The sequence below is a fragment of the Diceros bicornis genome, chromosome X, assembly GCF_020826845.1.
Source record: "Diceros bicornis minor isolate mBicDic1 chromosome X, mDicBic1.mat.cur, whole genome shotgun sequence".
In the NCBI taxonomy this organism is placed as follows: Eukaryota; Metazoa; Chordata; class Mammalia; order Perissodactyla; family Rhinocerotidae; genus Diceros; species Diceros bicornis.
In genome coordinates, this window is record NC_080781.1 from 77971302 (window position 1) to 77997664 (window position 26363).

The following is a 26363-nucleotide window of genomic DNA, read 5'->3' on the forward strand; positions in this document are numbered from 1 at the left end:
GCGAAGTTCTTATGCTTATGAAAATTGAGCATGAATTAAGAAAAAAGATTGGAAAACAGTGACTGAAGTTTCAGATCCAGAAAACATGAATTCTAACGCTGATTCTACCATTTACTCTGGAATCTTGGGAAACTGTGTATGCAACCGTTATGAGCTTCAGTTTCCTCATTTGTAAAGGTGAAGATAATATATGTCTCATTTGGTTGCTGTGAGGAGTAAATGAACTAATGTATATAAAGTGCCTCGTACAAAGTAGGTAATAAACATTTATTATTATCATATTATTTCTCATTTATTATTATTATTGTATTAGTTCATCATCATCATCATCAACTTAATCATCATCCACCCCATTAATTTTGCAGGTGGAAAAAAAAAGTGAGGTCCAGAGAAGTAAGACGATTTACTTGTAATGATACAACTAATTAATGGCAAAATTGGAACTGGAACTCATGATTTCCAACTCAGAGTTCTTTCAGAGCATGAAGCTGAATTTGTACTGTTTTTTCCTCAAAATATTCTGGAACTTGTTGTTTTTAAATTAAATCTTTGCTATCTGCTTGTTTATTTGTCATGGCTTTTTTCTGATAAGTGTAGAGCACAGAATAACAAAATATATCTGGTTATTTCAGTTTGGGGGTTTTCAGGTATACAGATGGTCCCCGACTTACTATGGTTTGACTTATGATTTATTGACTTTATGATGGTATGAAAGCCATACACATTCAGTAGAAACCGTACCTCAAATTTTAAATTTTGATCTTTTCCTGGGCTAGTGATGTGCGGTATGATCCTCTCTCATGATGCTGGGCAGTGCAGCGGGCCGCAGCTCCCAGTCAGCCACTCGATCTTGAGGGTAAGCAACCAATACACGGACAACAATTCTGTACCCACACAACCATTCCGTTTTTCACTTTCAGTACAGTATTCAATAAATTACATGAGATATTCAACACTTTATTATAAAATAGGCTTTGTGTTAGATGATTTTTCCCAATTGTAGGCTAATGTAAGTGTTCTGAGCATGTTTAATGTAGGCTAAGCTAAGCTACGATGTTCGGTAGGGTAGGTGTGTTAAATGCATTTTGACTTATGATATTTTCAACTTACAATGGGGTTTAGCGGGTCATAACCCCATCATGAGTCGAGGAAGATCTGTACTTGAATTTCCTATATTATTTTGTTATTGTTCTACTTTGATAACAGGCATCTGAAAGCCAGTTTTCAAAGAAAAAGTATTCTATTTTTAATCATAACACTACATTCACGCACACACAATTAACTTTGAAAGTATAAATTCAGTGCTCTACTTCCTTTTGACTGTGGAATGCTGACCTATATTAATAAAGTAAAACACTTCAAATTTTAAATCTTTTATATGGAACAATTTTCAAACTATAGTAAATGAAAAAAGCAAGATGCACAAGAATGAATATAGTATTCTTCCTTTTGTGTAACATTTTTTAAAAGGTACATACATGTATATTTACAAATATATACAACTGCTTTTAAATGCATAGAGCAAAAAACTTTTAAGAGTTACTGCCTCTGGGAAGAGGAACTGAGGGACAAGAGGGTTAGGATAGAGAGGCTTTTTTTACTGCATTTTTATTTTCTTTTTATAATTTTTATGCTTTGAAATTTTTTACCATGTGTACAAATTATCTTTTGATGTATATAAAAATATTTTGAAAGAAATACATTTTACAAATACAAACTGCGTTGGTAGACATATAGATGATAAAGGTCATAGAATCATTTTCTTTAGGCTTTTTTCAAATTTGACTCACTTTACAAATATGCAAGCACTAAGATCTCTACAGTTTAGAAGTCCAACTGTGTACTATGAGCAACTTTTGTGCAAATTTTGGGTGTGAATGTATTATCTATTATTTTATGTTACAAAATACTTGCATACGCTGGGTTAGGATAAAGTCCAAGTGATAGTCTGAGAAAACCTTCACCCAGTGGGGAGCTTGTACACTACCAAAGTAGAATTCCTCCAAAAAAAAATGTGTTCCTAAAAAGCAAGTTAGAACACTTTGAAAGAACACAACCACGCAGGACAATTAAGAAAACAAAACCCATTTCTCAATCATCTTTCTTTATTAATGTATCAGTTGACTCTTGAATAAAATGCTGACAGTCTCTCCCTCTGGGGTGTCTTGTGGTTTCCCTGAGCCTATTTGGCCTCTGAACCACTTATAGGTACCACTGAAGTCTAAGCAGGTTTTCAGTTTTCAATTCTCACATCTGACTACTAAAATTATTGTTCCAACGCAAGATATTCATACATTACTTATACTTTTGAAGCCCACCACAAGCTGAATTTTTAACGTACAAAAGATCAAACATTTCTGATTTATGTATAGTTTGTCTTCTTTGATAGAGAAAAAAGATACACAGAGTACAGTTCATATGAATTGGATAATTATCCTGCAACTGGCACCACTTGACCACTCTTCCACTACAAAGACATCTTTTTTGGACAGATCCCATCCCCTAAGAGCCAGTCATATTTGAATTAGTTTCATGTGACATTAAACAGATTCATCCAGACCCTGGCTTTATCCAGCTCGTCCTACTGTATCTCTGTCACTGAGGAAACTCAACTAGGTCAAAGCAGTTGTAGTTTGTTCCATATGCATGGTTCCTATTACTTTGTGCAGTCTCCTATGGCAGTTCCAAAACTCCCAAACCATTTAAGTCACTAATAAGAAAAGGGGATGTAAAAAAGTAAATACTCAAGTTAATAGTAAGTAGCAGCAATGTTCTCTTAAAGGGGTTCTTCTTAAATTGTTCCAGATGTGTAGCAATAATAATGTATACGATATTCAATCTTTTCCTCTAGGGACCAAGATTTAGAAAACCTGTTTATTCTCTTTGAAAAAAGAAGTTAGAAGCAGCATGAAATGATGTGTCTTGAACATTCCTTACTATTCAGAATGTGTCAAACTTATTGTTTCGGCAGTCCAGTTCCATAAAGGACAAATGTTATAATTTGATAGCTTGAGAAAAGTGCCGCTTGAAGAACTGACATATTTGACTAAATTTTTCTATTTGGTATCATGTTTAGAAATATTCTGCTGTTCCTCTGGAAGATATGTGTTCAATACATACCATACCAAATCCTTCAGACTATATCCAGCTTTCCAAGCAGACCAGACTCTTAAAGATGTGAATGTTCATGATTCTGAGAGTTTACTCTATTTCATTTTTCTTGGGCATCAAATAAGTAATAATGTATTCGTTTCTATGAATCTAGTAACAACTGTCCATAAATGCTCATAAAAATAAGACATGTTCTCATGCCAAGAAAATTAAAAAGGAGAATTTAGTATATTTTAATGTTTCATTTGTATTTGAGAAAAATGATTTGTGATCAAAATTCATTTAATATTATTTAACTTTCTGTCATGGGTTAAATTGTGCCCCCCAAAAAACATATGTTAAAGTCCTAACCCTCACTACCTCAGAACATGAACCTTATTTGGAAACAGGGTCTTTACAGAGGTGGTCAAATTAAAATGAGGTCATTACAATAGGTCCTAATCAAATATGACTTGTGTTTTCACAAAAAGGGGAAATTTGGACACAGAGACAGATATGCACAGAGGGAAGACAATAGGAAGACACACAAGGAGGATGCCATGTGAAGGTGGAGGATTAAAGTTATGTATCTATAAGCCAAGGAATGCCTGAGACCACCAGAAACTAGGAGATAGCCATGGAAGAATTCCTTCCCTAGAGGCTTCAGAGGGAGCGTGGCCCTGCCAACACCGGGATTTCATACTTCTGGCCTCCAGAACCGTCAGACAACAAATTTCTATTGCTTGAAGTCACCCAGATTGTGGTACTTTGTTTCAGCAGCCCTAAGAAACTAATACACTCTCCTAGTTCAAGAATATCCAAGAGACCAGTCCCAGGCTTTGTCTGGGCTGGACATGCTTGTATCCCCTGAGCAGATAAATGTGAAACTTCTGCTACTTAAAGTAACAACTCTGCTTCAAGGACTGGGGGCAGTTGTGTACTCTGTACTTGTTCTCTCAATTAAGCTTAATGGAATTTCAAAAACGTGACTTGAAGCTTTAGTTTTCTAGATCTTTTCCGGTATACAGTATTTTACATATCTGTTCATACATATTGTTCATTTAAAAATTAATTTCATATTAAATAAATTAAGACAAAATTATAATGTTTCAAATTGTGATTTTTGTGAGACCAGTTTAAAAGAAAGATACAAAGCACTGGGGTATCTATATTAAGTTCAAATTCTACCATAAATTTTCTATGTGACTTGACGTATCTTTACTTCAGTTTTCCTTTCAGTAGAACAGGGACAATAACACTTCACGTGAGAAAATGGATATGGAAGTGTTAAGGATGATATGAAGGGCTGTAGACATAATAAGGTTTTATTATGATGCATAATGGTCTTGCCTGGCACTTGACAACTGAATGTCATTTTAGCTCTATTAAAATATTCATAATTCAAAAGCATACACTTCCAAAATAAGCCTTAAAATAAATTTTACATACCTGATTCATATTTAGCTTCTCCACTTTTCTTATTGTTTTTTCATAAATAACATTGTCTCCTGGGAAGAAATGACCTCCTCTTAAGAACGGAGACAGTGGTTCCTATAAAGACAGTAAAGACAGTGTTTTGATTTGACAGGTGCCTTTTCAAAGGAACATTAACTTAAGCAAATATCCAGTCTCTAATAAATTCTGAGGTACTGGCAGACTTCAGGAGGAGAGTGGAATGATATACTAATACGGTTCTGAGAGATGTAAGAAAACAGTAATAAAGATAGTCCAGTTTCTCAAACAATCTGAATCTCTGCTACTACATTTTCCTAGGCCTAACAAAGTGTTTTGAGGAAATTGGAACAGGGTGGGAAAGATCTTTTTTTTCTGTTGCTAAGGCAAGATATAATGAGTTTCCTCTGAGATAGACAGGCACAAGGTCAACCTCATTTAAATTGGGTTCACTGGCAGGTTTCTTTCTATGTAAAAGTATTATCGGAGAAATGCAAACTAAACATAATTCAGCACCATTGAGCCATAAAGATTTCCTTCCTGGAACTCAATTGTGTGCTCTTGAAGTGTACAATTTTTACTTGTGATTATAATCAAAGGTAAGACTCTCAGTACAACATACGTTTTGAATACTGAGAATAGAGTAGAGGCTTTCATAGCCACTGTATCTCCATATAATCAACTAAATTGATGTAGGATTATCCAAGTGCTTAGAAGATGTCAGCCAATGAAATAAGGGCTGGTGACATGTCCAAGATCTGAAAGAAACCAGGGAAGGGCTAATAAGAATAAGACCAGGAGTCTAAAATAAACGTAACGTGTACTATATTTCTTTCCCTTTTTTTGGTTTTCATGAGTCTTTATTTGTATGGGGGGGGAGTTGGGGCTGTTTTGTTATAAACCAAAAATTGCATTCATTTATTTTTGTAATACAAAGGAACAGTATAGAAGGGGATTGGCCAAGCCCGTTACCAGTTAATGTGTTTAGGGCCATTTCAAAATCAACAAAATGTGCTAGCATTTTTGTAGTCTGCTGTTGTAAAATCTCTTAGAACAACTGGACTAAAACACTGTTTGTTGAGAAGGCAAGACACTCTTGAACCCCAAGCCATACACTTCTTTTATTCAAGTTTGAATAATGGGTGCTTTAACTAAATGTTCCCGGGATACTTTGGTAAAACAAACTTATAAGTGATTAAATTTGACTAGCTGATGAATTATTAAATTTAAAGATGGATATATTTAGAAATATTCCCCTATTTTGTGTTTGTTTTTGTAAAAAAAGAGTCTCTTTGGGGGCTGGCTTGGGGGTGTAATGGTTGGGTTCCCACGCTCTGCTTCGGCAGCCGGGGTTCGCAGGTTTGGATCCCGGGTGCGGACCTGCACACCGCTTATCAAGCCATTCTGTAGCAGGCGTCCCACATACAAAGTAGAGGAAGATGAGCATGGATGCTGGCCCAGGGCCAATCTTCCTCAGCAAAAAGAGGAAGATTGGCAATGGACGTTAGCTCAGGGCTAATCTTGCTCACCAAAAAAAAAAAAAAAATCGTCTCTTTGGTAGTTACTTGCAATCATGTAATACATGTTTAAGAGCTTACTATGCACAATATACTTTGCTAAGGGTTATAAGGCATGAATCAAACAGATTATTACCAGGAGCATTGAATATTGATCAAGGTTCATCAAACTATAGACAGCATTATTTTTGTAATGTCCTCAAGCTAAGAATAGTATTTATATTTTTAAAGGACTGTAAGTAAAGAGAAAAAAGACCAAGACCTTATGTGGCCAGCAAAGACTAAAATATTTGCCATATGGCCCTTTACAGAAAAATGTTGCTAATCTCTGGTCTAGGTGATATATGAACACAAACATCCATAATACAAGGTATAAAGAGGCAAGTGCCCATAAGAGGTACAGAGAAATAACTTATGGGATGGAATTCAAAAGAGAAAAAACCTCAGTTCCATCTGGCAGTGCTCAGGTAGGTTACTTGGATAAAGTGGCATTTGAGAAAAGGTTAAGGTTGGCTTTGGCTATGAGGAGATGGAAGAAAATGGTATTCTAAGTGAAGGAAACAAAATTAGTCAAGACACTGAGGTTGGAAATGTGTAAGTTATAGGTAGGGGACACACTTGGCAGATGGAGCTTGGTTCTGCAAGCAGTGAGAAGCCGTTGAATGCTTTTAAACAGGTGTGAGGTGAACATAAGTCTACTTCAGGAAGATTAATCAGAGAATGGGAAGAGTACAGGTGAGGAGGCCAGTTATAAGATTATACTAAATCATCAAGGACAGTACTTTTCAAAGATGACAGATCTTGAACCTGAGAGATCTACTATATGGCCAGTGGTGCCAAAAACAAAAAAAGAAAAAGTTGGGACACATTTGAGTTTTACATGTTCCTGGTAAAAATCTAGATCTGATTCATGTTTTAATTCCTAATAACACTTATCAAAGTATATACTGCAAAGCAATTCCTTAAACATGTATTAAATTATTGCAAAGAACTAGCAAAAAGACTCTTTTACAAAAAATGTGCAGGTGGGTATTCAGGTATAGATGTCCAGCACACAGTTGAAAACACGTCTGGAACTGAATGCGGATTTCATGGCTACAGTTCTAAATTTCAGAATCGTACGCTGAGAAATTCTAGTTAAAATCATGCAACTGCTGAAAAAGCAAGTGAAGATCAAAGACAGAACTAGACAACACTTTAGAGATACGAGAATCAGAAGAGAAAAATGTCATTAAATCAAGAGGAGAAACTTTCAAGAGGCAGTAGGAAGGTGAGTGAAGGTATAAATGCTTCAGAGAGGTCAACAGGTGAGAATTACAAAGTGGATTGGATTTTGACTACTACAAATCCACTGGATTTGACTACTAAAATTAGTTGAAGCAGGTGCAATGGAAAAAAATTCTGGAGTCGTAAAACCTGTGTCCAGTTTTGCCTCTATCAGCTACTTGCTGTGGGAACTTAGGCAAGTCATTTACCTTCTCTGAGGCTCAGTTTCCTTATCACAGGAATAGTAATGCAGGGTACTTTATATCAATCAAAATAATGTATTTTAAAGTACCTTTAATCTGTCATTTTAATGTACAAATGACATTGGTTTTTAATAATATAGTGATATAATATTTAAAATCCATACTGCATTTAAAATAATTTATGAGAATCTTGTTAGAACTTTTCTAGGATATCAAGTTAAAAAATGTGCAAAAGTAGGCTTATTGAGGGCAGGGACTTGATCCATATTGAATACCTCATAGCGAATGAACAGATGATTGGAAGAGAAGGGATGGTGTGAACCTTTATCTTAAGGATATAAGTATCTTCTAAGAGGGGAAAACAAATTTAGCAAAAGCATGAAATTTTCTTCTCTGTGAACTAAAGTCCACTATAAATGCTAAGCCATTATTATTTTTTAAGAAGAAAAATCATTTAGCTACTAAAAGTGTTGAGCCTCTCTAAAATGTGTGCTGTACTTATTATTTTAAATGACTTAATAAATAGTCCAAATTTAGGGAACTATTATTTTTCCAAAATCTATAAGAAAGTAAACCCAAATATTACCATGAATAAATCATTTTGAGCAAAACAAGTCATATGTCAGCAAAATAAATTTACATAGAAGTCTTATATTTCTCATAAATGAGCTGCTAGACAGTTTTACTATTTTGGCAGCTTATTTTTTTTCTATTTGTACTTTTGAATTGGTGCCAGGTCCACCCTAAAAATTAAGAAGTGTTTTCAAAAATGGCTGATCTTATAATTTTAATTGTTACTTTTAGAACCTCTGGCAGTAGTTCTCACGTCTAACAAAGTACATAATCCCCAACATCTACTTTACTGTTCCCAGGCCATGACACCTTGATGGAGAAAATTAAAAAATAAACAAAAGATTTACTAATTTGGCCCAGTACAAATTCAAGTTATCCAACTTTAAGAGGCCCTCCAACCCTCGTGGTCATACTTTTATTCACCAAATTCTCTATAACTGTGGTTACAAATCTTTTCATTTTCCTCAATCCCCTATGCTCATGTTCCCCCATTCTCCTTCTACTTATTGAGAAAACCAAGATAATCTATCCAATGAAATTCCCCCATTTTCCGCCCCACCTCAAAAATCTCTCCTCAGTTTCTGCTCCTTCCATCTTGTTATGGAGAAGGACGTGCTCTTTTTTCCCTGAAGTTATTTCTCTGTCTATACCTGGAATCCTATCCCGTCTTGTCTCTTGCAGAGTCTTATACCATTTTTCCCTTTTCTCTGTTGCATCTTTAGTCTTCCTTATTACTAGTTCTTGCCCTCTGTCTACAAACCTCTCAGATCTCCAATATTCTGTTTTCTCCTTTAGCTACCATTACATCTCTCCTTCCTTTGACCAATATCCTTTTTAAAAGAGTAATCCTCACTTATTTCCTCCACTTCTTGATCTATTCACCTATTAACTTTTTGCATCTGGATATTACCTCCACAAGTATACCAACACTGATCTGTCAGATATCACCATTGCTTACTTAATGGTCAAACTCCATTCTCAAACCTCATCCTCCTTGGCCTTTTGGACATTTGAGACGGTTGACCACCCCCTTTCTCTATTTGCTTCAGTTACTCTGTGTTCACAACTCTCTCTGACACCTCTTTTGCCTGTGAAAATGGCTCTTTCCTTCTGTTTCCTTAAAGTAGACATTTCTCAAGGTTCTCCATTACCCCTCAATGATCTCACTCATTCCAACATTGCAAAGATAACTTTAGGAGGAATAACTCCCATGTCTCTATCTCAAATGTGACCTTTCTCCGAGTTATTTTTAACTGCCTGTTGGGCATCTTCCCTTCCACGCACCTCAGATGCTGCTGGTTCATACAGATCTCATAATCTCCCCATTTCTCAAACCAGCTTCTCCTCCCCCTCACTTCTTAATCCTTTTAATTGGGCTACAATACTGCCAGTGTCTCAAACTGAAAACTTCGTGTCATATTTGACTTTTCTTCTTCTTTTAACCCCATATCCAATATAAGTTATCAAGTCTTGTCAAAACTACTCCAAGAATAACTGTCAGAAAAGATAGAGAGTGATAGATTTGGAGTCAAAAGACTCCAAAATGAGAATGTCACACATTTAAGCTTTAGTTTCTTCATTAGTAAAATGATACTAATACCAATGTTATTTGTAATAATGCCTTAAATACCACAATAAATCCTTCTCTTATTCCCCCAAACAAATGTATTATCTCCAACATCTGAACTTCAGTAAGACTTTGTCTGTATCTCTCTCATGGCATCTATCTTATACCCCTCATGTATTTTACATAGCTACTTGTGGACATCTTTTTTCTCTTCCTGAGAGGAACTGGAAGCTCCTTTGGTTCAGGAACCATGTCTTATTTCCTTTTTTTTTCTATTTGAAGGCTGTATAGTGCCCTCCCCACAGCAGGAGCTCTACAATTGGAAAATTAATGAAACTGATTAATATCAATTGGATTCTATCTACTGATGGAACAAAAATATTGCCTTCATTTCTGGGTCAAGTTATATACCAGAATGCATAAATCTTTTAACTAAAATGACAATAAATGGAGAATAAGGAAGATCAGGAACAACCAAAAATAAAAAGGCTGAGTAGAGGTAGAAGGAAATTATAATGAGAGAAGTGGATTGAGATCAGTTTAATTACAGGGAGGAGAAGTAAAGATTAGACAAGCTGGGAGGTGAAAGAGGATAAAGTTGCCATTTAAGAGGCTCAGTTTATTATAAATAGTGTAATTAAGCCAGAATCCTCTCCTGGGGGAATTTAAAAGAGCAAACAAAAAGGCATAAACTTAGGTAAATAAAATGTAGAATATATCTAGACAGGATTTTCAACCTGCTCTGCAAAACCATTCAGATTGTTTTTGTTTACTAAGCATGGGGATTGAAATTTGTTTTATTTCTCAATAATCAAAAGAGTTAAAAGCTTTAAAGGGATCATTTTTCTTTAAGTCTCTGCTGGGTCTTCTCCCTGAGAAACTATTTGCTTCTTTGTAGTTGAACGCAGCCATAATAATAAGCCTTTACAGGGGCAGGCTCAGTGATATAAATATGTTATGTACTTGCATACAAACTTCTAATTTCTCTGCCTTTGTAATTACACTGTAGCTGGGGAGGATGAGGGAGAAGGTGGTATGTAGGTGAGTCTCTGGATCCTACATCATCAATTGTCCTTGATTTGCAAATGTTTCTCTCCCACATCTGCATTGTTCAATTTCAGTTCCAACTCTGCTGCTTTGTAACTGAATGGTTTGGGGCCAGTTAAGAACTTAAATTTCAAGAATGTTGGTATGTTGTTTTGTTCACTCCTCTATCCCCAGTTCTTGGGGCAATTTTTGGTACATAGTAGGCATTCGATAAATATTCATTGAATAAATGACTTGAATTTCTCTGTGCTTCTGTTTTCTCACCTTTCAGGATTAATCGGAATAAAATATGTAAATTGCCTAGCACAGAGTACATACTCAATAAATATTAATTATTCCTTTTCCCCTATAATTAAAGAGTAAGCATTCATCCAAAGTCACATAAGAATCGCTGGCAAGGCCCCGTGGCTTAGCGGTCAAGTGCGCGCGCTCAGCTACTGGCAGTCCGGGTTCGGATCCCGGGCGCGCACCAACCCACTGCTTCTCCGGCCATGCTGAGGCCGCGTCCCACATACAGCAACTAGAAGGATGTGCAACTATGACATACAGCTATCTACTGGGGCTTTGGGGAAAAAAAGGAGGAGGATTGACAATAGATGTTAGCTCAGAGCCAGTCTTCCTCAGCAAAAAGAGGAGGATTGGTATGGATGTTAGCTCAGGGCTGATCTTCCTCACATACACAAAAAAAGAATTGCTGGCAAAGTGGGTTGGAATCCAAATGATTTGATATTTAAAATTTCTCTGTGGAGGGAGAAGGTCAATGATTTCCTTCATTAAGTAGTAGATAATAACAATAAACAAACACATAGGGACAGAGATTGGATTGGTGGTTACCAGAGGGGAAGGGGGAAGGGAGGAGGGTGAAAGGGATAATTTGGTACATGTGTGTGGTGATGGGTTGTAATTAGTATTTTGGTGGTGAACATGATGTAATCTATGCAGAAATAGAAGTACAATGATGTACACCTGCAATTTTTACAATGTTATAAACCAATGTTACTGCAATAAACAAAAAATTAAAAAAAAATTTCTCTCTGGATATATCCTAGGTAAACATAGTAATTCTCACATTATGAAAAAAGAAGTGCTATCTAGAACTAATTTTTGAAAGCCAGGGATATCAAGTGGAACATGCATCTGAGTATGCATATTCTCCAGTTTGTGTGTGAAAGAAAGCAAAAGAGAGAGGGAAGAAGAAGGGGAAGCATAAAGTGATCAGTCAAGTTATAGAAAGAGGCACACTCCCATCTCCCAGACCCTCCTCATGTGCCTCTCACCCCACACATACTTTTCAGATTTGTTGCTTAAACGTTTGATTCTGTAAATGAAGGAGCAAGCAGCTGCTTTACTGTAACCATTCACTTTTTTTTTAAATTTTATTTATTTATTTTTTCCCCCAAAGCCCCAGCAGATAGTTGTAGGTCATAGCTACACATCCTCCTAGTTGTTGTATGTGGGACGCGGCCTCAACATGGCCAGAGAAGCGGTGCGTCAGTGCGCGCCCGGGATCCGAACCCTGGGCCGCCAGGAGCAGAGAGCGCGCACTTAACTGCTAAGCCACGGGGCCGGCCCTAACCATTCACTTTTGATATTTACATAGATATATGAAAACTCAAGCAAATGTCCAAAACAATCACCCCCCAACACAGAGTCTGCGTGCTCATAGGTTCACACAGGCACACATGCAGAACTAACAGCCTCCCTAGCTAAAGAGACATGAGACCATGATTTTAAAATAAAGAAAGAAGACGGGAGATAGATACAAGCAGAAGAAAAGTACACCCTCCCCACCCACCTAAAAGAGTACCAAGTGTGTTACCCTAATTTAACCATTTGCTTTCCATAGCTGAAGCAAATAATCAATTTTATTTTGTGAGAGAGGGGAAGATTGTTTCCTGCAACAGTGGAGAAACACAATAAAGAGCAAAGCAGAGAACTGCTGTATTATCATCTGGGTCACACTGTTTCTATTTGTGAAACTTTTTGTCCTTATAACCCCATAGAAGAACCTTCTGTTGCAGCTAAAGAAGAGCTGTGTGTGTGTGTGTGTGTGTGTGTGTGTGTGTGTGTGTTGTGGCAGGCTTACCACCGTGGGAAAAATATTTAATTTTTTTCTCAAAATAAGACAGTGAATAATATCCTAGTTTGTAAAATATAAGGTTATGTATCTTAGTAGAAAATATAATAATGTAATTTTCAAAAGAGCTCATTGCCAGGCACAAAAGTTTATACACCATAGGCAACAAAGGCATGGAGACACTCTTGAACTTCTGACTTTTCATTTTCTTCTACCTAGCCCATATCACAATGGCAAATCTAAATAGGCTAAAGACTCTAACCCCTGATGTAACAGCTGACAGTTTTTATATGAAGCCGGTGAGAGACCTTTGTCCCTTATTTCTCTAGTTCAAAGTGCACAAAAATCCTTTATCACAAGGGTGGGGCTATAGAAGTAGAAATACTTTATAACCCAAGAATTTCCATGCTGCTTGGAACTGTTACATCTCTGAGTCAGAATGTATGGGCACATGGTTCTCTGGAATTAAAGATGCCTTTTTTTATACTAATGATTAGAAATTAGCTTTATGACTGGAAGAATGTCCAACAATCTGATTTTAGAGATCTGGTAACTGACTCATCCTTCTTGTTTAAGCTATCAATTTCTAAGGAATTGTAGGTTGCAACAAGAGTTGCAAAATCCTTACCTCAGGATTTTGAACTATGTGTCTCCTAATAGTGGTCTGTGGATATGTAGTGACTTTCACTGTTGGAGAATGGAGTTCCTGTGAAGAAAAGATAAATGCTGCGTATAATCACAATTATTTAGTGACCTTGGAGCCATACTAATAAGGAGAAATTTCCAGAGTGAAATTTTTATAGTCATTTGCATAAATCATGACATATGAATTTACATTCTAGTTAATTCAGTCTCAAAAATATATGAGAAAGCATGTGTTTTTGTGCTCAGCACTGTGCTAGGTATTTCTGTTATGCTCATTTCATGGTAATTCATCACACATTCCAAACTACATTTGATGAGAGTTTCAAAATATTTGTTTCACTGTAAATGCCCCCGAATGATTAGAAGACAACATAGCTTAATATTTATTAATTAGATCTTCTGTTTGAAAAGGACATCCCATATTTTAAAAAATGAAAGGAGATGATAGAGAAAAATATGTGTGTGCGTATATACTGAGACATTTAAATCTTCAGTTTGGTGGTGGGGATGGCCATAAATAACATTAAAAGGGGGACAAAACACTAGAACAAAGTCATTTGTAAACTTTTGATGGAACAAGAGTCGATATCATTAATATAAAGAGAGTTTTTATACCTAAATAAGAAAAATATCTTCGCACTAATAGAAAAATGAGCAAACACCATGAACATTTATAAAAGAAGAAAAGCAAATGGTTAACAAACAACAAAAAGTATTCAACCAAACTAGGAATCAAATAAACATAACAAAAGAATACCATATTTTGACTGGAAAAAATTTTTAAATAATGATGTTGATGAGGGTGCAGTAGGAGGAGCACTTTCCTATGGAGAAGGGAAAGATTAAATAATCATCCATAGGTTGAAATATGTAGCTTAATTTTCTGAGGTAATTGTATCTTGGTGGTCTTGTAGAGCTAAATTTCGAACTCAATTGTAGCCTTTATCCCACTATGCTATGTTTTGTTATGTATGTAACTGACCCATGCTAGTCTGTGAGCCCTTTGAGAATAGTAATTGGGTCTAATTCATCTTTGTGCAATGTTTGGTACATACTCGGCACTCAGCAAATGTTTGTTGAATAAGTGCAGGACTCTAACTGACTTAGCTCTAGGCTAGGCCAAATTGGGAAGTGGTAGGCAAACTTTTCTTTGATAATCTTATTTGTTCTACATAATATCATCTTTTCCTTACTGTATCCAAGGTCTAGAGGCCAGTTTTTGTCCATTTGTCACCTTACTGTCCCAAGTTCACATCCTGGCACCTCATCTGGGCAGGCCTGTTTTCTTAGAACATCATCTTTCTCTCTTCTATCCTCCAAATCCCACCTTTTATACTTCCTTCCTATGTAGTAACAAACTTAAAATGTTTTATGTTTTATTTTCTTAGTATTTAATTTTTGATATATGGTGACTAGCTCATTAAACACATATTTGTTAATATGGTATTTAATTATTATTATAGGTACCTTTTGGAGATATAGTGCCTAGACTCAAGAATAATCTTAAAAGTGGGATTATTAGGTCGTAAAGGCTAAGGGAACTAGACCTTTGTGTGTCTTTCAAATCATGCACCTTCAAGAAGGGCTAGTTCTGATTCTCTAAGTTATTCTCTCTGAATGTAAACTTACACTACTATCACTCACCAAGTCAGATCCTCAATTAATCCAAGATCTAGGTACTTTATTTGTACTCAAATCAAGGACTCTTAAAATATACATAATCACTAGGAGATCCTTGGCTAAAAATAAACTGCACTCAAACTAAAAGCAATCAGATTGAGTAGACGGTGAAACTGAAAAATCTCAGTTCACAGCACTTGTTTCAGCACTTGTTTCACATTCCTTTAATGGGATGAACTGATTTTCATATGTGAGAATCTCCTTTCCAGTTTTATGTTCCTGACATTTTGTGAATGTGTAAAGCCTTATGCAGGACTAAAGATTGCTAAAACATATGAGCAAGACTTACTTAAAAAGAAGAATCTAATCTAATCCATAACTTCTTTTACCTGTTCCGTGTTTTCGGTTATTTGAAGAGTGCTTGGGGCACAAGTAGATATTTTCAGAGTTGGAGAATGGAGTTCCTGTTGAGAGAAACAAAAGGAGGTTCAGAAAGTGTTACTGAACAGTGTCATTTGAATGTCTTACATTCTTGAGGTATTATTTCCTTTATTTTTATAATAACCCAATTTGTCAGAAATAACATTAGTGCTTTCTTAGATCATGTCCATCTTTCCAAGGAGCACATTACTGAATTCCTTCGTCACCTTTACAAGTAGCCTAATGATAAGTTCTAGAATGCTTTCATAATAATACATTCTTCTTGTACTTTTAGGTTGCATCTTGTTTTTCTTTTTTGAGAATTCTGCTCATATATACCCCAATGTTATTATATGTCTGCAATTAACAAGATGCAAAATTTATCAAACAAAAACATTAAATGCAAAAATTCTCAAACCAATACTACAGGTAACTACCTTTGAAAACTCAGCTAAGACTACTGCCCTTAGATTACTTCAAACTGACTCTTAATTATGCTTTGTCTTTTATCTGCTTCTAGTTTAATTTCAAAGAGTAGGTTCTGATGTAAAAAAAATGATCCATAAATGTGAGAATATGATTTTTAATAATGATTAGATGAAATAGTCACCTTATCAATTATGCTGGCATTCTTTACATTTTTTCCACAATTAGCAAAACTGCATAGATTTATTAGTCTGCAAAGAGTTGATAGCATTACTCAATCTCTTCATACATTACGATAATTTACAACCAATTGACACAACTCCAGGATATATTCCCACAATGATAAAAATATTTGTTTTCTTTAGAACAAGGAGGCTATTAAAAATCAGAATATGGACTTGCAAGGGAAACACTGACAGATTCATACGAAAGTATAGCTATAATATAGGTGTAACATGCTGTTCTTTTTTTTGTTTTTTAATTTTTTGTTTATTGCAGTAACATTGGTTTATAACATTGTGTAAATTTCAGGTGTATAATAACATGCTGTACTTAAAACAGGACTATGCCTTTACTCAAACTGCCAAATGTTCTGAGCTGTAGTTTTTCTTTTGTTTCAACTTGTAACATTTTCATCCCCTCTCTCCATTCCATCAACAGCAATGCTGCAAGCTTAATGTTTCAAGGCAGCCTTTGAATATGTTCCCAGATTTCCTGCTAGTAGCTGAGGAGAATTGCTCAGACAAATGCAGAGAATTAAAAATTGTAGCTCAAACAGGTACGTGTTCTTCAGTTTAGGAAAATGGTTATAAACACAATCAAGTGCAGGTGGGTATGGTCCACAGATCCAACAGGAGTGGGTTTAGAGACACAAAAATAAGGGTGCTTTTTAGTTTTGCAATAGTACACGAATACATTCTAACATAAAAATTTATACACATAAAGTCAAAGATCTTCCCTTAACCATCTTCCCTCCATCCAAATCCCTTACCCAGAAGTAACCATTATTTTCAAGTGTATCCCTACATAAATATATATGTATAAGCAATAATATTTACTGCTATTGTTATTCTGCAATGTAAGCCAAACAATACCTCTTGTATTATAGATTAGAGATATGTCTTAATTCATTATTTTAATGAATACATAGTGTTTCATAATGTTTGTTTGATAGCTTGTTTGTCTATTTCCCTACTAATCAACATTTAAATTGTTTCCAGGTTTGACTATGCTGCAATGAGCGTTCTTGTGCAATGTGAGTACTTCTCTAAAATCCCACAAAGAAGTGGGATTGCTGGGACACAGAGTACGTGCATTATTCATTTTAACAGATACTCCCCGATTGATTTCTCTAAAGGCTATCCCAATTACACATCCACCAGCAGTGTGTAAAAGTACTCATGTCTGAAGAATGCTTTTATGCAACCTTTTAGCCTTTTTAGGCTGGGGCTAGTAATACTAGGATCATTTTGAGAGGATAATTTGTGCACACTGCCTAGCACCTCATAGGTGTTTTATAAATGGTAGTTCTTTCCTCATACCCTTCAACCAATTCAAATCTGATTACATCAGCAAATTAAACAGAATGAAACTTATTAGCCAAGTGGGCTATTTTTTAAGATAAGAGAACGTACTGAGAAGTTTTATAAATTTGCAGAAATTAACTCAAGTAGAAATACATACACACACACACATATATATATCTCATACCCTTAGGACATTTTTTATAGTAGTATAAGAAGGGTTACTTTATTCAGATGCTAAGATAGTAGATATTTAAAAGGCAAATTGGTGTATTTGCACAAAGTCTAGTCTGATCCCAAAATGAAGAAATTAATCAATCTTCTTATATTTGGAAGGCTGGTACATTAATTCCATAAATTATAATTTACTTAATTGTTTTGAGCCTTCTTTATTAGAATTGATCTAGGCAAATGTGGCTTTTCCCATACAACCCTCATGGAAACAGGACAAATGAAATAGCTTCAAAAAATAAAATATTAAAATGGTAGCTTAATATGAGTCAAAGAGATTAAGACGTGGACAGCAGTAACTAAATGGAGTGACATTTGTCAGGGCTTCTAAAATGGAGCTGGGAATCTATTAAGGAAATGGGGCTTTATTCACATACATCACTTCTCTACCCAGATGAAATGTAACTTTTGAACTGTGCATCTCTGTTGTCATCTTGACCTCCTTTCAAGAAATATGCTTATTCCCATAGATTAGAACTTTTTGCCTTAGAGATGGCCTTAGCAACCAATCACATATAGCCAAGAAGTAACAGTTGCTGCCAGTACCAACCACAAATCTTGCAAAACAAACTGTGTAATTTATCTCTTTTTGCCTTTATAAACCCTCACCTTTTTTGTCTTCCTTGGAGCACATTTTGGGTTTCTGCCTGAATCTGTGTCTCCCAAATTGCAATTCTAATTGCCCAAATAAATATCTGCTGTTTAAATTGTAGTGATTTTCCCTTGGTCAGTAGACATATGGTGTTGACCAGCATGAATTTAAATTGTAGCAGTATTAGGCTTATCATAAGATGGAAAAAAACCTATCTGAATATAAGGTTTATTAATTCCAGAAAGGCTTGTTAAAGAAAACTCCCTTTCCCTGGAAGTCTACAGAATTAGGTAAGGTAGTCTGAGTAAACGTCCAAAATGAACATTTTCTTGATGATGGAAAGTACTTTCAGTGGCGTCTAGCTCCAGGCAGGATTGCAGCAAGTCATCCCATAAATAGCCATGGGCCTATTCTATAAGAAATGATCAAAAATGTTTGTGAATGAATAAATGAATGAAGAGGATGTCTTGGTTTTAAGGGTATCCCAGGAATAGAAGTCTAAATTTCCCTTTTGATAACTTATATCAGTGTTTATTTTCAATATAATTCATCTGTATACAGCTTACCTAAATCCTTCATGTTGAAATCCTTAAATTCAATGAATAGTAATCTTTTGTGCTTATGCCCTCTGTGCCACAGCCCTACATTCCTTATAACAAAATAATTAAATGCTGCGGAAGAGATGGTGGTGACTATCATAATATAGTGGAAAGAGTTCTGGACTTGGAGTCAGGAGCCCTAGGTTCTAATTCTAGTTATACTAGCAGCCAGCTGTGTGATATTGAACAACTCATGTCATCTTCTTGAGCTTCATTTTCCTTGTGTGAGAAATGGGATGTGGGTGTGGGTGACTGTGGATTAGAGGAGCTTTCAGCACCTTTCTATTTCTGACATTCTGTGAACATAGGCGGTCATTCCCAACTTATTTTTCCATACAGACAAAACAATTTCAAATCCTTTAAACTTGTCAGTCTTGTTTCCTTTGATGATGATGATGACAATTAACACCTAGTAAGAGCTTTATATGCCAAATATGTTACATAGATTATCTTATTTAACACTCGAAACAACCACGTGAAGAAGATACTATTATAACCCCATTTTACATATGAGTAAAGTTAGACAAAGATAAGTAACTAGCTGAAGATCACACAGCTAATACTAAGGTGTTGGAATGCCAACTCAAGTAGCATGACTCCACAACTCATGCTCTTAATCACTATATTTTGGCACATCTATAGCTTGCCTTGTTGCATTTTCTGTTTTTCAAGTTGTAGAACATAATTCTACTGTCAGATTTGACTAGTCCTTATAATAGGAGGCTAGATATTTGTCTTTTTTTATTATTTACTGTCAAAGGCAACTTTTGGGTGCTTGAAATCAAGAGATCCACTCAAAAGTGACTGTGTGAGAGAATTGCCCTGGTTAAATAATTTATTTATTTATATTTTTGTGAGGGAGATCAGCCCTGAGCTAACATCCGTGCTAATCCTCCTCTTTTTGCTGAGGAAGACTGGCTCTGAGCTAACATCTATTGCCAATCCTTCTCCTTTTTTTTCCCCCAAAGCCCCAGTAGATACTTGTACGTCATAGTTGCACATCCTTCTAGTTGCTGTATGTGGGACGCGGCCTCAGCATGGCCGGACAAGCGGTGCGTCGGTGCACGCCGGGAATCCGAACCCGGCTGCCAGTAGCGGAGCGCGCACTTAACTGCTAAGCCACCGGGCCGGCCCCTGGTTAAATAATTTAAACTTCTACAAATTCAATAGGGTTGTTTTTTTTTTTTTTAATAGACTGCATGATATATTTACAGAGTGTACTCACAGGCCTCTAAACTCAGAAACACTGAATTTTTATTTAATACTCATATCATCTAAACCCTTTAATTTTGCTGAAGGCCCTACTTTTTCTGATCAAATATTCAGCATAGTATTGAGCCGTTTATTCCTGTGGCTCAAATTTGCTAAATACATAAATATTGCCTTTTGGGTAACTTTCTTTAGGTAGAGTTCTGGTGAAAAATAATTTTGTTTATAACTAGGTGGGCTCAGGCTTAGTATAAAATCCAGGGCTGTTTTTCTCCCATTGCCTAAAGTAATGATTTTCAGCCTTGGGAAATTGTAGCAGCCCTCTTCCTCTTTCTCCCCCTCCACCTCCTCCTGTTCCTTCTCCTATGCTTCCTCCTCCTTTTGTAAAGTACATATGGCATTACCAATTTTAAGATCAGAGTAGATTAAAATCAGTCTGCTTTTTGGGATAATTTCACTACATCACTTGAGATAATTGTCCATACCTTAGTATACCCTAAATCAGAACTGGGAAACTCTAGTTGCCCTAGGGACAATACAGTAGTCACAAAACTGTATTTTATTTATAACTGTTTGTTAAAATAGCTGTGTTTTTCAGAGTTAACAAATCATATGAAATGCAAATGGCCCCAATTTCTCAGCTACTTACCTCAGCGAGAGAGCTTTTAAGTAGCTCAGTGCACTGGAGAAAGAAGGGAAAGCAGAAGCTGGAGAGGCGTTATTCTCCTTTAGGTAGAGGGGAAATCTTAAAAACTTAGGTCATACTCTGAATTTCAGGATCATTTCAGGGCAAGACCTTGAAAATTAGAACAGAAATTATTTTTGTCCTCTAATATATTTTTGATACTTTCCACTCTGATAATGGAACATTTGAATGGGAAAAATACAGTAAGGGTAATCATCAAATGATTTGCTGAAACCAAAAAATATAAAGTTGTTTAAACTAAAAATACTCTAGTACCTAACTAAGGTAAATTAGGGAGATAGCTGATATAGTGGGAATATCAAGAGCTTGTTTCTAAACGCAGCGCATTCATTAACTAGCTGTTGGTAACTTGGACAAGTTATTTTGAGATACTTGAGCCTCAATTTCCTTATTTGTACAACAGACAAATAATATACAATGCATATTTTTATTTGTACACTGTACAACTTGTACAATGGATGTAATGATGTTTTTCCTTCTTAATTTTTGGAGTTCTGGTGACTAAATAACATATGTAAAAGAATAGTGAAAAATAAAAAATATCATCTATTAATATGAGGCATTATCTTTACTGGATTGGTTAGATGTGTAACTAAATTATTTGTTCAAAACTTGTTACGTAATGGTATTGAAAAAGATAAAGACAGAATATACTCTCTACCTTCATCAAGCTTATAATCAGCTAGAGGGTAAAAACTTTTATTGTAAATAACAATAAAATAGAGTATCATAAGAGCTATAAGGAACTTACTATGGGAGTTTCGAGGGCTAAGAGATAACTTCAGCCTGGGACAATCTGAGATTTGATCACAAGGTTATACTTGAAGAAGTTCTCGAAAAATTGATACGATTCAGCATACGTATCTAGATTGGTGAGGATGGGGGATTGGGGCATTTCAGGTGTAAGAGCAACATGAGCAAAGGCATAATTGTGGAAAATTGGGGGCTATATTTAGAGAACAATGGTTTACATTTTGGCTGAAGTATAGAATACTAGAAGGGGAGTTCCAGGAAGTAAGGTCCCTAGGAGCCAGGTAATGGAGGGCTTTGAAAGTCAGATAAGAAATTTATAGACACTGAGTGTCACTGAATGTGTTTTGGGCAGAAGAGTCGTATGAGGTCTTTGTAGGGAATTTAAGTAACTGTTCTACAGAACATATTCTTAGATGTCATTGGGTTTGTAAAGATTTTTAAATAATTTTATGCAAGAACTTGTTCATCCAAGCTAAATTCTGTGTAGAAGAGGAATGGGTAAACACTGTGTTTGAGGATAAAAATCTTTCTTTGGAAAGTTCTACATGCATTTTGATGTATGGCTGAGTACTGAACAGTAGTAATAGTTTTCATGAGGGAATCTCAGGGCCCGTAACTGATATGCTAAACCAATTACAGGGTAACTGAGCAAGATTCAATAAATAAAAACACTTCACCTAGACAAAATTTCAGTAGCAGGGGAGGTAGAGGGAATATCTCTATATAAGTAGACTAGTTAGCAGCTTCAAGCTAATTTAGTTAAAGGAAGCATCACAACAAGATCTCAGGGAAATGATATGATGACAGATCAGAATCACTAATGCTTTAACAGCATTTGCCATAATAAGTAATGATAAATATTTGTCCATAGGAAAAAAGATATTAATCAAATATAAACAAGTCAAATCTAGATGCTTAATGGGACACAAGAATTAGAATAGAAAACTAATTGACTTATTAAATAACTTTCTTATATTTATTTTATGTATTTACTTTTTTAAAGAGGCAATTTGTGTCCTACTTTCCATTTTCAGTTCAAAGAGAAGGCATAAAAGAGTGAAACTCACAAACAGTCCTAGTCATATATCTTTATTAAAGCCCCCGCTGACAGCCACATTCAGGCATATTTGCAAGCCATAATCACAAACAGAGGCGGGAGATGGGCGAGGAGAGAGAGAGACAGAGAGAGAGAGAATTTCCTGTTGCATTCTATTCTCCAAAACATTTATTTTGATTTGTCTTTTAGTTTTGATTTAAAAAAAAATCTCAACCCTCAACAAGTATACAGTCCATGGTGGAGGAAAAGAAGGACCACAGAAATAATATACTACTCAGTATTATAAGTACCTTACATTTATTTATTTATTATTATAAGTACCTTATAATACTTATAGTTAAATAATAAAAAGTGATACTAGCTTTAAAAGGAGACCACATCTGGAATGGAGGTGGGAGTGGAGTACTACATTAAGGAGAGGGTAAGAACATTCAGGGTTGGAGAAGATGTCTTGAAGAAGACGACTTTCCAGATGAATTTTGAGGAATAGGTAGAATTCCAGCAGAAATGTGAGGGAAGGGTGGATGTTGCCAGAGTGGGGAATGGACGGAACAAAGGCGGGAGTGGGAGGGAGGCAAAATACTCAACTTGTTCAAGAAACAGAACAGTACAGTGTGTCTGTAACACAAGGTGGGAGGAGGTGGGTGGTGGGAGATAAGACTGTAAAAGTAAGATGGGACTGTCCTAAGGAGGCTCTTTAACAGCATCAAGGCGAGGAGTTTGAACCTAACTTTGGAACTTGATTATCAAAGTTTTTGAAAAGATTCTAAATTACAAATCCAATGCCATTTTATTGCTGAGGTCGTAAATTCCACAATAAGGTACAAGCGGATTTTATTTCTTCGTAATATTTCCAGCAAAGTTCTCCCAAAGCATTTATGAATCTTTAAATAACTAAAAATTAATCAACTTATTACTCAGTGCTGGAGCCTTGTATATTTTGATACAAAGCAATCAGTAAAATTTGTGAGACAAATATAAAAAAAGAATTCTGAGCAGCAACAAAAAATATCTGCCTTCGTGGTAAATAAAATAATATTTTAAAAGAATTGAAATATTCATTTATTATTTATTTTTCGACTGGCTCGTGTCCCAAGAGATTTTAGGTGGTTCATAATGGGAGCATGTACAAGAAAATGATCATGAAGTATAAATAGGAATCAGATATCAGAGACTGTGTAACATAAATAAGAGTCAAATGTGTAGACCAGGAATATACAGTATAGCATGGTGGTTACAAGCATACAGATAGAACTAGACTGCTGGATTTAAATCTCAGTTGTACCACATACTAGCTGTATGAGCTTGAGCAAGTCACATAATATTTCCGTGCCTCAGTTACCTCATCTGTAAAAATGAGAATGATATTTGAACTTTACTTACCAAAATTTGAAATTAATTCAGTAGGTTAAGAGAGATAGGCAGTTCCAGAGAGGCTATGAAACCCAGATCACGTGCCCAAAAGAAGGAAGATGCATTTTGATTGAGGGGGGTTATTTTTCCTCTTTTTCTTTTCTTTTCTTTTTTTTTTTGTGAGGAAGATCAGCCCTGTGCTAACATCTGCCAACCCTCTTCTTTTTTTGCTGAGGAAGACTGGCCCTGGGCTAACATCCGTGCCCATCTTCCTCCACTTTATATGGGATGCCGCCACAGCATGGCTTGCCAAGCGGTGTGTCGGTGCGCGCCCTGGATCCAAACTGGCGAACCCCAGGCCGCGCAAGCAGAGCACGCGCACTTAACCACTTGCGCCACTGGCCGGTCCCTCTTTTTCCTCTTCTTAAGCATTTGCTCTATCAAAAAGTGATGTTCTTGGAAAATTATATAGATAGACAGAGGATAGATACATGCATATATTCATAAAAATCTTTCATTCAGGTCTTTTCTTAAAGGCTTATGAATTTAATTCTCCTTCGACTGAAATAGTCATTGTAAACTTATACTTTGAGAGTTTGTGGCTTCATTTTTTTGTTTCATTCCTATGTGCCCATTATAGCTGATCGTGTAAATTGGCAGCACTTTGATCACACATTTGCACCACCATCAATTTCTTCGAATGTGATGATCTTAGAAGTGTTTCTATATTTAAATGAGTAGCTTAAATATAGAGATCCACAGTGTCCAGTAGAACTCTCTGCAATGGTGAAAGTGTTCTATATCTGTGCTCTCCAGTACAGTAGCCACTAGCCACATGAGGCTGTTGAGCACTTAAAACGTGGCTAGTGCGACTGAGAAACTGAATATTTAATTTAATTTAATTTTAATTAATTTAAATGCAAATGTAAGTAGCCACGTGCTACCCTATTGGAAGTGCAGCTCTAAAGGAAACAATAGGCAAGAGGTAGACTGCAAGCAAGATTTAATGCTCAGTGTCACTACATTTTAAAAGGGAAAAGAAAAGTCCACAAACTAAAAAACTCCATCTCAAATATTGATGTTCAAGTTCAAAGAATCTAAGAGCATGGGAACTTCCAAATTACTCTTTCTAAAGGATATTTATGCCAGTGAACATTACAAATACATTCATGCTATTCCAGTCTTTTGATCATATACCATGAGTTTTAGAAAAGTGCTTTAATGCTTTTCCTCATTAGTCTTTCTTAGCTAGTAGAGCCCTAGTAAGCCTTTCAAGCATATGTGTTTACCTAACCTTCCCAGTGTCAAAGGAACTCTTATTTTATAGTCTATTCATTTAGTTTATTATCTTATTTTGTCTGTGCAGCTAGGCGCTTTTGTTGGCTATATTTTTATAAATCAGTAATACAAATGGAAAGAATTGTTGAGTGCTAACTCTGTGCCAGACATTGTGCCGGACACCTTCACATGTTATCTCATTCAATACTCACTACAACCCTGAAGGAAGGTATTATTGTCCCGCTTAACAAATGAGAAAGTTGAGATCCTGAGAGGTCAAGTAATTTGTTCTAGGTAATACAGCATTAACATTTACTATGTGTCAGTCACTGTGCTGTGTGTTTTCCACCATATATCATCACATTTGATTCTAAGTACAATCCTATGAGTTAGGTGTTATTATTGCCCCTTTTTACAAATGAGGCCACAGAGGCATACAGTTAGCAAGTTTCCGAACCAGGAATTAAACTCGAGAAGTTTAAAACCTAAGCCTACACTCTTAGCCGCTACGCTAGACTGTTTCATAGTTTGGTTCTGCCAAAGTCTACCTCATTACTGCATGTTTATTATTTGCAGCTCTCCCTGAGACATTCCACATAGATTTATTTGTATGGGTATTTTGTCCACACAGTGTTCTCTGTGACTGATCTTTAGACTCTGCAAAATATGAACCTCTTCAGTCAAGACCTACTAGCTTTCATTTTCCTACTAATAGCTCTGAGCAAAGAGTTCAAGACCTTAGTGCAATAGATACATGAGAGATGGTGAGACTGCTGGGAATGAGAATTAAGTAACAGACATAGAAGATTACATACATAGTACAGGACTTTGTCCTCTAAATATTTGGAAGCTTGTTGAAATGAACATGGAACTCATTCATTTTGTCTAATTTAAATTTTAAAACTTTACTTAAAAACTAATATGTAATCTAATGTTCCAAGAAGGAAAAGCATGGTAGCCTTATGGCTGCTCCTGTCAGTCCTAACGACTGTGAAAATCACTGAAAACCACCTGACACTTATGCTGGCAGAATTTGCCAAGGCAAACTGCCATTTGAATAGTATGGGAGATGTTTTTGTTAGAAACTATCACAGCCAGTAACATGGTTAAACACCTGCCTTAGGTTATTGTTGAGATGTTGTTCTGAACTTTGTACAGG

General features: G+C 35.9%; 1 protein-coding gene across 3 annotated transcripts in view; it reads right to left on the reverse strand.

The window, feature by feature from the left end:
* The window catches only part of POF1B (POF1B actin binding protein), a 94593-nt gene that overhangs the window by 59434 nt on the left and 8796 nt on the right, over positions 1-26363 (reverse strand). For all 3 annotated transcript variants that reach the window (XM_058536281.1, XM_058536279.1, XM_058536280.1), the window contains 3 exons: positions 15447-15521; positions 13421-13498; positions 4540-4641 (listed from right to left, as the gene is read on the reverse strand). In XM_058536281.1, coding sequence (XP_058392264.1) covers positions 4540-4641; positions 13421-13498; positions 15447-15521 — 255 coding nt within the window. The remainder of the gene's footprint in view (positions 1-4539; positions 4642-13420; positions 13499-15446; positions 15522-26363) is intronic.